The following is a 14220-nucleotide window of genomic DNA, read 5'->3' on the forward strand; positions in this document are numbered from 1 at the left end:
CAAGAAATTAATTTCAAGTAGTCCACAGATGTCTAGAAACAGTAAACAATTTTTTTTCTGAAGAAACTAACCCTAAAATTCATCCTCCAGAATTTCTTAAGCATAAAGTTTTGGTGAATATGATTTCAGAATCAATCAAAAATTACAAAATGCTTGCAGAAATGAAATGTCATGTGAGAAAAGAATAAAAACCACAAAATCAGATCAGATATTGGACATATATGTATATATTTAAAGAACTAAAAGGATTGAACATATAAGAAGCATAAGGTTTAACAAAGAGCTAAATCTAACTTCTGGCAATTAAAAATATAAAAATTAAAAATTTAGATTAAATACATCTAATAAGAGAATTCGTGAGGCTTCTGCTTCAATTCATGGGAAAGGTAAGGAATTTGGACCAATTCTCTTAAGACAACTTAAAGGCCTGAAAATGTATAAAAACTTACATGCACAGCAATTTTACTCCTTCTGTAAGAAGTCAACAGACAGCCAAAGTCCCATCTTGTTCAAAGTGCAGAATGGGTCCACCCCTTCATTGGGAGAGAACCCTCTATACCAGGGGCTATATATGTTCTATCATGCTGTATATAATGGTAGCATAGTGATCCAATAGCTGCAATAAATATTTCCTTTCAGAAAAGGAGGATTGGGAAACAAACAGAAACCACAGGTCCTTAGTCATGCTGACACAACCCCCAGGTGGCTCAGTGGTAAAGAATCTGCCTGCCATTGCAGGAGATGTGAGAGTTGTGGGTATAATCCCTGGGTCAGGAAGATACCCTGGAGTAGGAAATGGCAACCCACTCCAGTACTCTTGCCTGGAAAATCCCATGGACAGAGGAGCCTGGCAGGCTATAATTGATGGGATCGCAAAAGAGTCAGACACAACTGAGCGAATGAACACACACACACCAATGCTGATAACACACTGCTAGGCAGACAGTTTGAGAGCCACGTCCTGGTGAATGTTTGAATGTTCTTCAGTGAGGCTCTGAAGCAAATGAAGGGAGGGCTGGAGGGCCTGTGGAGTGGTCCCTCTTAATTAGTGTGTTTAGCATAGAGGAAGGTAAGTGAATCCATTTGTGGAGCAGAGGGCAGGCTGGGAAGTAATTATTGCAGATACAATAATTTTTCTGGTTCTCCTCTTGGGCATTTCCCACTTCCTTGAAGTTATATATATTTTATATAACTTATTTTGACCAGTGACACATGAGAGAAAGTGATATGTGTTCATTCTGAAGACAAGCATTAAGAATCAACAGACCACTTTCTTGTTTTGACACAGCAACTAGCAACAGTCAGAAAAGCAACTGCAAATCCATCAACCAGGAGCCAGGAATGAAGAGACATGGAGTATGATCTCTAGTCAACTTGCTATGAACCTTGTTGTTGTTGTTGAGTCGTTAAGTTGTGTCCAACTCTTTGTGACTCCAGGCTCCTCTGTCCATGGGATTTCCCAGGTTGGAGTGGGTTGCCATCCTTCTCCAGGGGATCTCCCTGACCCATGGATCGAACCAGCATCTCCTGCATTGGCATTCTTTATCACTGAGCCACTGGGGAAGCTATAAACCTTTGGTTTAAATAAAAACCAAATCTCTGCCATTAAAAGCCACTAGGATTTCTGAGGGGTTAGGGAGCGGGTATTAGTATCTGTAGTATAACCTACTTTATCTTGACCTATCTGGAGGATCTATCCAGAGTGAATCACATAAAAAAATATAGAAGGTATAGAATATGTGTGGACTCAGGGAGAAGGCCCAACATACATTTAACTGGAGTTCCAGAAAAGAGAATAGGACAGAAGTTAAATTTGAAGAAAAAGTGATTGTTTTCTAGTTTTACAGAAATACAGCAATTCATACCTTTAAGAAAATCAATAATGACAAGTAGGATAAACTGAAATCCACAGTTGCATACCTCATAGAGAAATTATTTATATAAAATACATAAATATTATATAAATAAAAAATATATAACACACATACCTAAAATAGACATAGAAACATTGAAACTTGTAAGAACAGCAAAAAAAAGATGAAGTAAACATTAACCAAAGATGATGATATCAGGAAAAAAAGCTTAAGCAAAAATACTAGAAACATTGAGAATCAGCTACTTAACAGTGAAGTGAAAGTCACTCAGTTATGTCCAACTCTTTGCGACCCCCATGGACTATACAGTCCCTGGAATTCTCCAGACCACATTGCTGGAGTGGGTAGCCTTTCCCTTCTCCAGGGGATCTTCCCAACCCAGGGACTGAACCCAGATCTCCCGCACTGCAGGCAGATTCTTTACCAGCTGAGCCACAAGGGAAGGCCTAACAGTTTCTTAGCAGTTTCAATTTCTCCAACAAAACTATCTTGTTCAAGTCTTAGCTACTTACAAGATATGTGACCTGGAAACACTCCTTAATCTCAGTGTCTCTAGCTGTAAATGCCTAAGATGACATAGAAACTTCACGGAGTTAAGGTAATTACCACATCAGATCATTCATGGGATATTAGATGTTTGTGTTTAATGAATAACAGCTATTAGAAGTTTTATTCTCATATACTTTTAAATCGGGAAAAATAAAAGTGTATTGCTAGCCATCCTATTGTTTAGCATTCTGAAAATGCTAGCAAACACACCTGTCAAGACAACTAAATTATTGATATACACAATGTAAATGCAGAGGAAAAATGCAACACTATGGACAGAGATTGTGATTATCTTCCTGGCATGGGGTGGAGGGTGAAATCAAAGTTAGATAGCGTAATGTGGAAAAAGCACAGTGTCAACTAATATTGCAAAACACCTATGAGTATTTTGAAAATTGTACAAAGTCCATATGAATAAGACTGCACACTTATTGAGCAACATCAGTGAAAATATTAGAAGGGAGATGCACATTAAATTTCTAGGTTGTACTTCAATTCCAAATGACAGTAAATTCTATTAACTTAAAGTTATCAAAACTTTTTTTATCATTAAATTTCTAAACACATCTTGGTTTTTTTTTTCCTTCACTCTCTTTACCTATTAGCTGTCAAATTCTGCATGTTTTAATTCTAGAAATCATTATAATTAAATATATTTAATGTCTAGTTTGGCAAGAAACTTTTCAACTTCTCTTAAATTATATTTTAAATGAAACTAGTGATGATTTGGTCAAGTTCTGAAAAAAAACACATTCTTTATAATAAAGTTTCATCTCAAACTAGAAGGAATGGATTGATTTCTTTAAAAACACAGTGGTGAGCCCACTTGAAAAAAAAAATAATTACATTCTGTTCTCATATTTACCCTTATGTTAATTATGGACGATAACAAATGTAAATGAAGAAAGGATATAATAAAGATACTAAAGTAAAATAGGAGTTAATAATTATTTAAACTTCAGACAGGACATCCATCCTTCAAAAGCATGACACCAGAGACCAAAATGCAATCACAATGCATTTTACATTTAACTTTATAAAATTTAACCTCAGCTGATCAAAATCTGAAATATAACTGAAATTTAATATCATCTTTGAGTATGGATGCCAAAAATAAATTACCTGTGTATAGAATTCATCAATATATTAAAATATGTACAACATCATAATTAAGTAGGCCCTTTTCTAAGAAAGTAAAGTGGCTCTATTTATTAATAAAATGTATTAATGAAACTGATCATATTAATAGGCTGAAATAGAAAATGTATCAACCATTTTCATAAATAAGGAAAGGGTATTTGATAAATCTTATTCAAAAGCATTGCTGTGTTTGTAATTAATCACCAACTTATTCAAGCCTATAGCAACAAAAAGTGAAAAACAACTTTAAACAAATAAGAGGTGCTCTTATAAATTTTATAAATCTAAACTCTGGATTACAAGTCAGTAACAGATATGATACAGTCAAATATTTCCTAATATACAAACATGTTTATGGGATATTTCGGAATATAAAACCATATGCATTCTTGGCTTTTAGCACTATATTCATGCAATTTTATACATGAAAAGTTATATGTACATAGACACAAACCATAAGTCAAATGGTGATTATCTTTGTAGAGTGAAATTTAACTTTTTGTTCCTTATTAAAATGTTTTGCCATGTTTAAGTGACCTGCATCAAGCCTATATTAATTTTAATACTACATTTTAAATGTTACAAAACACAATAGTTTATAATTGTTTGCACTTTAATTCCTCAGGATGCAGAATCTCCCTGGCTTAAAATCTTCCTCCTGATGATAGCCAATAACATGATAAGCCTAATCTTCTACCTTATATTTGCTAAAGCAGAAGTTCAAGAATGGGCTAAAGAAAGACAAAACACCTATCTCTGAAGGTAAGAAGTGATTCAATTAAGGGCAGATTTTGAAACTCTGGATGCAGGATAGAAAGAAGCTAAATGGCCTCTAAGCAAACTGTGGTGTTGCTGACTGAGATGGGAAAAAATAAGGGGTGCAGGTTCAGGGGATTAGAGGGGGCCAAGTAAAGTCTGAAACTATTCGACACCTTGATGAAATGGCATGCAGCCCAGCGGCTGTACTGCTCTAGAATTCTTGAGAGATGTTGCGGCTAGAGATAGAAATTTGGGAGTATGGGCCTCTCTAACATTTAAAAGTGAGGAAGAGAGGTGGTTTCTTGAAAGGGGAACTGAGAAGGGCCTTTGATAAAGTAGGAAGGATGGTTGGAGAATGTGGTATCTCAGAAGAAAAGTGAAAAAGGTGGGAATGAGTATCCATGGCAAATGCTATCAAGGGGTCAAATTATGTAAGATTCTGAGAATTTATTAATGGGTTTGGCAAGAGGTACTTTAAAGATGATCCCAATTAGAATGGTTTTTCAAATAAATGATGGAGACAAAGGGTCCATTAAAGTTCAAAGGAGAATCTGATATTGTGCCTTTTTTCCTCTAAACTCCATCAGTGGTAAGTAAACAGTAGGAGAAATGTCCCTTTGTAGAATCAGTTTAGCTAATACATCAATGAGAATTGATAGATGTAGAATATCCCCATTTTACAAACCCCAGTGAATTAAGAGATCTAGGGTTGAGCATTAGGCTATTATCACAAAGAGAGAGAGAGATGTTTTGTACTTCCTGGTACAAGAACACACCAGCACCGAGGTCTTGCTAAAAAGATCAAAGTGAATGTGGTCAAACCTCTGGATACAGCTACTGTTTTGTAAAAAATACAGAGAACAGAGAATATGTTGAACTAAATCCTAAGGATATCATCAGCAAATCCAAACAGCTTTGTAAGTGTCTTAAACAAATGAATCATAAAAAAAAAAGAAGAGTGATGGAGGGGGAATCTCTAGATTCAGAGACTTAAAAGACATACAATTTTTTTAAAATTGGCAAAACTAAAGTCTATTAACGTGTGGGTGATAAATCTATAAAACATCTGTGGATGATAAATCTATAAAGACATGCACAGAAGATGTTATACCAGTGTCAGGACAGTCATTACTTTTAGGGGGAGAGGTTGTGATGAGGATATACTACATGGAAAACTGCTGGGATCCTGGTGATAGTCTGCTTTTCATGTCCAAGGTCATGATTAAAAGAGTGTTGGGCTGAGACTTCAGGGTTCTCTATAGAGGGTATTATGCCATCTGCAAATCATGACAGTTTTACCTCTTCCCTTCCAATTTGAATACCTTTTATTTCTTTTTCTCATCTGATTGCTGTGGCTAAGGAAATGGAGACAGCAGAATAGACAGCCCTCTAAAGGAAAGCAGAGAAATGGCATGGTACAGCAGGGAAATTTTATATGTTTGTTGTTTTAGAATTAGATGTAATAGTGTATCAGCTGATGGTATAATCCAATAGTAAGGTTTCACAATGTTGGAGAGAGAATGGAATGCACATGCAGAATTAAACCACTTGAATTACCTGGACATATTTATATACTATCTGAGACTCATGTTGAAGTGGTGGCTGAGGCCCTGTCCACAGGGAACCCAGAAAGCATGGCACACAGGAAACAGGTGTGCCCCTGTGGGCACTTGTGGTAGAGCTCTCCTTGGAGATGTGAGCTTCTGCAAGGCACAGCCTAACTGCTTTACTCATTCAAAGTCATCCCAGGTCTTCCCCAAGGTCTCCTCTTTTTCTCCCTGAAGAAACTATCATGACAGAGACTGGTAAAGGGGCTCTGGCCAGAATGCACATGTATACATCACAGATGAAGAGAGGCTTGTCTTCTGGTGCAGGACCCCTAGGCTGGGGAGCCCAATGTGGGGCTCAGAAACACTCCTTAGGGAAACCTCTGACTATAATTATTTTCCAATTTGTGGTTAGCCCACCTGCGGTGATGGGACTTGATTATATAGTGAGTCTGCCCCTCCTACGTATCTCATTTTGGTTCTTCTTTCTGCCTTTAGTTGTAGATCTTTTTCTGATAGGTTTCAGTCTTTCTCATAGATGATTATTCGGCAAGTAGTGATTTTGATGTGCTTGTAAGAGGAGGTAAGGTTTTTCTACTCCCACATCTTGGTTGATGTACAAGGTTTTCACTTAAGAGAGAAGTTGAGAGAAACTGAAAGAAAAGGAATCCACATTGGAAAAGGGTAAAATTACCATTATGAGTTGATGATACAATTGTTCACCTAGAAAATGTAACTGGGGCGGCTAGAAAGCTACAGAAAAAATAAGTGCATGTAGTAAGTTTCCTGACTAACTTATTAATACAGAAATATTTTTTCATGTTGAATGGCAATAACTAGTTAGCAAATTTATTGAAAGGTATTTAGTTAGCAAAATTATTGAAATGATCCAAATGATGGTTGGAGGAAAATTTGATCATTATTAATCCAATATTAACTTGACTCAGCTTGCTAGCACCAAGAAATTTCCATAAATGGTGCACTCACAAAAATTCACCAAGATGCATTTATGCTCAAGATTGCTGATTAGAAATGGCAAAAATTTGGATCTGGAATTAAACATGTCTATCAGTGGCATCTTTGTTAATACATTTTGTAGGTGAATGGAATATAACTAGCAGTTGAAAAATATGGGATCTCATACAAATATTTTAATATAGAAATTACTGAGGTCATTGTTACGAATAAGCATATACAGCACTAGGATATATTTCATAGGCATTAGCAAAAGTTCCTCTTCTGTTTCCAAGGTACAGAGTGGGCACAGCTATGAAAACAATCACACTGCTCAGACCCTATAAATCTTACTTGTTTGCATATATTTGACGTATTAAATACTAAACGTTATAAGAGTTTTCCATTATGGTTATTTCTACTTATTTCTGTTTATGTCCAAGCAGTCATTATTGAATATGCTGAGATTATATTACAATTTCCAAAATACTTTGACAAGTTAATTTCAATTTTATAAAGCCTTTTCCATTTTATGATATTTACTCTTAACTGACTTTCTGATATTGATATTGCAACCTCAAATTTTGTGCATTTGTGCTTGTTTTAGATTCCCGGGAACACTTTTTCATAGCCTTTAAATTCCACCTTTCTGAGTCATTTCATTTATATGTGTTTCGTAAAAGGATATATAGTTGGGTTCAGTGATTTCACCCATTCCGAATGTTGTCTCCTATGTTAGCTGAGTTCCAACTGCCATTCCAATTAGAAATAGACTTCATTTTCTGTCATTTTATATTCTCTCTGTCCTCCTTTTCTTCCTGCTCCCTTGCCTGCCTCTACTAATTTGGAAGTTTTATGAAATATTGTAAGTTTGGGTTGTGTTTATACTCTAATTAAATCTTCTTTGAAAATGTGGTCATTTCCCCTTACCTTGCCATATTCTTTTTCTGCCTTCTTTCCCCTTCCAAAATATCTAACATACTCGACTTTTCTAATTACTTTTCCCTGGAGAGGATCTATTCTCCCAGAGATTGTAATTCCTCAAACAACAAATGTTGTGGATAGAATTTCTTCAATATTCCTGTTTACCTGGTCGCTGTTTCCATCTTCCCATCAGGCTGCTGCTGGAGAGCCAGGAGTTGAAATCTGCTTTTCAGACCCTAGGCAAGACCCTAAGACAGCTCAGGGAACGCAAGCCCTGGTAATGTGATAGTTCTGGAGACATTTTCCTCAGCCTTGCCTTCTGTTTTGACATGCTACTGTTGTTTCTTCCCTCACCTACGTCTTAAGGGCTGTCGGCTTTAGGCAGTGTATGGGGGTTGTATCTCTGGAATCGGCAGTATTTCTCGGTCAAACTGACACACTGTTGCAAAGTTGGTCAATCTCCACTTCCCATCTTCATTTAAGAAACCGAGGGAAAAGAAGAAAGAGCTGAGTCACAGCCACGTGTTTCTCTTCCAACCCAGAAGCCACTGCTAAAGGGCATGGGATGCCACAATTCCAAGGGTCTATCTGGTTCCTAGATGCACTTCCTCCTGGTGGAAGGATATAGCAGCCCCAGGCCCTGGGTGTTACCCTCTCTTACTTCCAGAGGAATGCACCTACCTTTTCAGTCTGGTATACATCTGTGAGTTGATTTCCGATGTCACTTTTTCATTTGGTTCTCATTGTTTTGAATTTAGCAAATCTCCCTCATTGTTTTGAATTTAGCAAATAGTCTTTGTTATTTGGAGTATGATGTAGTTCTCCAGTCTTTACAATTTTTTGATTTTGCATCTTTGAGTGTATTTCAGTGGGTTCCAGATATAATAGTTGTGTAAAGGGACATACATTCTGCCTGTGAAGTCCTTTAGAGCAAGGCTCCTTAACTTTTTTGTGATGGGCCTCAATTCAGAATATAATGCAGAGAACTCCAAAGGAGAATGGTTATGTTGAAAGTCATCAAAGATATTTAAAAGCATGTTTATGATCATATATATGCTCCTTTATTAATTCATTAAATAATGAGAACTACAGGCCTAATAGAGCTACTATAATTTCAAAATAGTGTTGAGCAAAACAATGTATTTTGAGATATATTGAGATATTAATTACTGTAATATCATAAGAAAATATATGATTTCATATGGTATCAGTCATCAATACTGCTATTACTGTGGTTTGTTACATTCATAATAGATAGAAATGTTGAATTTCAACCAGAGGTTGGGGATATAAAGATGTAACTTTTTCTATAAAGTTCACAGATCTGAGATTAAAAGCCCCTGCTTTCTAATATTCAACCAGATAACAAATTTTTACAGCATTTTTATAAGTATTGAGAAGTCAGCTACATCATCAGGAGTTCTAATTCTAAAAGAGCTTTACATTGTGTTGTGTGTGGTGAGGTGTGTGTTTTGGGGGTGGAATGGGGAGAGAAGATGAATGATATATGTATTCTGAAAGTTAAGACAATTCCAGGTCCTAATTAATAGACCATATAAAACATGAAAGAGGGTAGCATGGCAGTGTCCAGGAAAGTTGCTTTAGCTAGAGGTCTAGGAGGTGACATTTGTGTTCAGTAATGAGAAGAGCCTCATGACAATCAGGGAAAAGAGTGCTTCAAGTATCAAAAATAAGCAAGGAAACAACCCAGAGGTGGGAGTGAACTGAGTCTGCCTAACAGGGAGAACAAGGATGTGATGGGGCTGGAATCTAGTGAGTGATAGGAAATGAGATTTGAAATTAGTTAAAAGCTAGATCCTGTAGTGCCTGCAGATCATGTGAAGGACTTGGTTTGAATTTAATTCTGTTTATAATTGAATCAATTAAATGCTTTTGAGGAGGGGAATGACTTGCCTGATTAATGCTTTATAGAGATCCTCTGGCTGCCTTCTAGGAAAAGGTCTCTAGGGAAACGAGTGGAGGCACGGAGACCAGATTGAGGCTGTTTCAGAAGTTCATTGCCAAAGATGCTGGTGGATGGAGGATGGTGGTGGATGGTGGACTAGGATGGAGGCAGAAGCAATGGTGAGAAGCAGTTAGATGCAGACTCCGGAGGCAGAGCTAAGCAGACATGGCAGGGAGATTATGGACTGCAAGAGAGAGAAGAATCATAGGATGGGACCTAGATTTTGGCAGTAGCAACTAAATGAATCAGAAGTATGTTACACAGAGCTCTCAGAATTTCATTCATGGTGTGTTGTCATACTTGTCTTTGCCACCTTACTGTTTTCCATCGTGGAGATACTGTTTACCTCTTCCACCAGCAATGTCTGAAGGTTCCAATTTTCTGCATCCTTGCATTTGTTGTTTCCTATTTTCTTTTTGTTTTACTATATTCATCTTACTGGGTTTGAAGTGGATTTGGTTTGCATTTTCCTAATGATTAATGGGGCTTCCCAGGTGGCTCACTGGTAAAGAATCTGCCTGCCAATCCAGGAGACCCAGGTTTGATCCCTGGGTTGGGAAGATCCCCTGGAGAAGGAAGTGGCAACCCACTCCAGTATTCTTGCCTGGGAAATCCCATGGACAGAGGGGTCTGGCAGGCTATAGTTCACGGAGTTGCAAAAGAGTTGGACTTCACTGACAACTAAACAGTGATTAATGATGGTGAGCATCTTTTCATTGCATTATCAGTCATTTTTATATCTTCTTTGAAAAAATATTTATTCAAGTCCTGCTCATTTTTCAACTGAATTGTCTTTTATTGTTGAGTTTATATATTCTAGATACTAGATCTTTATCAGATCTGTGATTTGCAAATAGTTTCTCCCATTCTGAGGCTGTTTTTTTGCTTTCTTGACAGTGTCCCTTGGCCACACAGAAGTTTTCAATATATAGGAAGTCCACTTTATTTTTTCTTTTGCTGCTTATGCCTTTGATGTTATATATCTAAGAAGCCATTGCCAACTCTGAGGTGGTGAAGATTTATCTCTATGTTCCCTTCTAAGAATTGTATTGTTTTAGCTCTTCCATTTAGATCTGTGATCTATTTTGATCTATTTTAATTTTTGTAAATGATGTGAACCTAGGGATACAAATTCATTCTTTAGAATGTAGCTATCCAGTTGTCCCAAGACAATTTGTTAAAAGACTATTCTTTCCCCACTGAATGGTCTTGGCATCCTTGTCAAAAATTAGTTGATCATGGACACATTGGTTTATTTCTAGACTCTGAATTCTATTCCACTGGTCTATGTGTCTATCCTTATGCTAGTACAACTCTTGTCTTGATTACTTTTGCTTTGTGGAGAGTTTTGAAGTGTGAGTCCTCCAACTTTATTCTTCTTTTTAAAGATTGTTTTGGCTATTCTGGATCCCTTGCAATTCTGTATCCATTTTGGAATCACTTTGTCAGTTTCCACAGAGACAGTGCTGGAATTCTGATAGAAATTGCATTAAATCTGTGGATCAGTTTGAGGAGTTTTTCCATTTTACCAGTATTGAAGTTTTCCAATCCATAAACATCAATTTTTTTATTCATTTAAATCTTCTCTCATTTCTTTCAACAAAATTTTTTACTTTTTGAGTATAAATCTTACATTTCTTTTGCTAAATTTATTCCTAAATGTATTCTTTTTATGCTACTGTAAATGAAATTAGTTTTAATTTTGGATTGTTTGTTGCAAGCCTGTAGAAACATGACTGTTTTATGTGTATTGATCTTGTACCCCAAAACTTTGCTGAACTCATTTATTAGTTCAAACAGTTTAGTGATTCCTTACAATTTCTATATAGAGGATTACACCATCTGTGAATATAGTCTGATTTCTTCTCTTATAACTTAGATGCCTTTTATTTCTTTTTTTAATGATTTTATTTATTTATTTTTAGCTGTGCTGGGTCTTCGTTGCTACATGAGCTTTTCTGTAGTTGTGGTTAGTGGGGGCTACTCTCTGGCTGTGTCGTACGGGCTTCTCATAGTGGCTCTCTTGTGGTACAGCATGGGCTCTAGGGTGCTCAGGCTTCAGCAGTTGCGGCTCCCAGACTCTAGAACAGCGTTGTATCACACAGGCGTAGTTGCTCCATGACATGTGGGATCTTCCCTGATCAGGGATAAAACCTGTGTCTCCTTCACTGGCAGGCCGATTCTTTACCACTGCCTTCTAAAGGAAGACCCTGCCTTTTATTTCATTTTCTTGCCTACATGCCCTGTCTAGAACCTAATAGGTTCTAATAGGGTATTGAATAGAAGTGGCAAGAGTGGATGCTTTTGTCTTGTTCTTGATCTTAGGGGGAAAACATACGTTTTAAAATTTTTTCTCAGCCTTTCTCCAACTCCATGCTCACAAGGTTTTTACTTTTATCTAATCCTAAATGGTCTTAGAACCATATGGATTTTTTAAAAAGCATATCCTGAATAATATCCGTAAGGTACCCTAACACCTCACTTGGAATTGTATAGCTATTGTACATGGCCATCTATAGCTAGTCTTCAATATAACATTGTTATACACCCTCTTTAGAGAATTAGCCACCATACATTTGGCCAAATATAGGCCATCCCAGAAAAGAGAAAACAAGAGAAACCTTTATTTCTTCCAATGGACTATGGGCACTTAAAGGAGTGACATTTTGGTGAGGGATACAAACTTTTTTCTCAGTCATAGGTGAAATACCTGTGTTACATAGCATTTTCCCTGCTGTGGGAAAAATGCATCAAGATTGCCTACCTTAAGGAAATATTTATATTCAGCTAACATGTAGAAACACATGTGGGGTACTTACTGAGCATTATTAGGCAGAGTAACTGTTTCTACTGGGAAACCCAGAAAATGTCTACTTGTATGAATGGCCATGTTTCAAGTGTGCCTTCCTCATGTTGCCCAGAGAGGCTCCCTGATTGATACCCAAAGCAAGCACCTTGGCCACTTTCCTTTTTTGGGTTTTGGAAAACATTACAGCAGATGAATTAATCTGGACACCTGCTAGCCAGATGAAACTGAGTTTCCGTCCAGTTTTCCGGACAGCACTGTTGCAGTTGCCACAGGTTTTGGTAGCTTGCTCTTTGAAAGGACTGGGATGCTTCTGAGTGGGACCAGTGTGTGTGGTTGGTGGAGGGTCAAAGAAGTTTCATTGTCATTTTCTTTGTAATAATATTAGTTACAGAGAATGGGAATTTGGTCAAAAACAAAAAGTGTGCCTTGTGAATGCTATGGATAAAATGTGTTCTTATTAGGGAGGGAAGCAATATTAGACTACCTGCATCCCAGACCCCAAGAGTGTGCAGTGTCTTTGTTTTCAAGTTACAGCATAGGTCTAGAGCAGATGGTGAGTGACTTCATACCACATGCCTGGACCTAGCAAGATATTGACATGGAAACTTGTGAGAGTAGGGACAAGGAAGGAGGACAAAACTGCACCATTTTTAAGTCAAGAGGAGAGAGTGTAACAAATACCTAGGATAACCTGTAATTCGGACAAAGCAAAAAACTTGAAAAAATATACTAAGCGGGACTATTCCTTCAAACTGTTATATAAAACTTTCTTATATCCACTGGATATCAGAACTTAGCAGTGACATTGTGTGTGCTTTTTGCTTTCTATACACAACTTAGTGTAAAACAGAGTATTTAGAGAGCCTAAGACTAAACTCCTTATTGTAGGGGAGAGGGACCAGCACCTGAGTTGGAACTGAGGGTCATCAACTTCCAGTCACCAACCCAAGGAGGAAGATGACATGGAGATTCCAAGGAAGCCAGTCCCCACCCCCACCTCCTGCCACCATGCACACGCTGTGGCCATCTCTTTTGTCCATGTATTGTTTATAACACATCTAAAATTTAAACTCAGATTTATTTGTCTTCTACTCTGCATTAATTGCTGTATAAAAGATAGTGAAATAAACCAAAAACAAGCACAAGAAGATAAGATTTTATTCTAAGACTTTGTGAAAGAGCTTTTCCACAATTTGCAGCTCTTACTCCTCCATGTCCTAGATGTATGGTCTACTGGAAAATTGAAGAAAATTTCTGTACTTAAGGACAGCCTTAAAGTAAGGGACAAAACTATTAGGCTGGCCAAAAAGTTTGTCCAGTGTTAAGTAAAAATAAAAGACACTTTTTTTTTTTTCATTTTCACCAAGAACTTTATTGAATAACGTATTGAATGAACAAACCCTTTTGCCAACCCAATATAAGTCAGGCCCAGGGAGAAATCACTTGTTTTCAGAAGCAACTAAAAGTGACAGATTAGAAAGAAATAAAAGGGCCTAGAGAAGGAAAAGAGGTGAATAAAGGCAGACACGGTTGGCTCATAAATAAACAAGAAACTCTGTGCCCTGATGGCAAACATCTTCACCATCACCGATGAGAGCCTGGAGTTGACTGTGTGGTAGCTATGGAATGGAGCAGACCTAGTCTCTCAATATCTTAATATCAGATGAGATAAGGAAGAGTCCACGGGTATAAGTGATT

At 37.2% G+C, this 14220-nt stretch overlaps 1 protein-coding gene across 19 annotated transcripts in view; it reads left to right on the forward strand.

Annotated features, from left to right (window-relative positions):
- SLC17A1 (solute carrier family 17 member 1) overlaps positions 1–14220 on the forward strand; it is a 237188-nt gene that overhangs the window by 32814 nt on the left and 190154 nt on the right. For 16 of the 19 annotated variants that reach the window (XR_003507972.1, XR_003507976.1, XR_003507974.1 and 13 more), the window contains one exon: positions 4189–4325. Coding sequence is in view for 9 of the 19 variants with exons in the window: in XM_027524080.1 (XP_027379881.1) it covers positions 4189–4323 (135 nt within the window). In the remaining 10 variants the exon portion in view is untranslated. Of the gene's footprint in view, positions 1–4188; positions 4326–7940; positions 8891–10610; positions 11225–13410; positions 14072–14220 lie in introns of those variants that run through there. The other 3 variants (XM_027524076.1, XM_027524077.1, XM_027524075.1) reach the window with 3 other exon arrangements.

Source organism: Bos indicus x Bos taurus, chromosome 23 (assembly GCF_003369695.1).
Source record: "Bos indicus x Bos taurus breed Angus x Brahman F1 hybrid chromosome 23, Bos_hybrid_MaternalHap_v2.0, whole genome shotgun sequence".
NCBI classification, from domain to species: domain Eukaryota; kingdom Metazoa; phylum Chordata; class Mammalia; order Artiodactyla; family Bovidae; genus Bos; species Bos indicus x Bos taurus.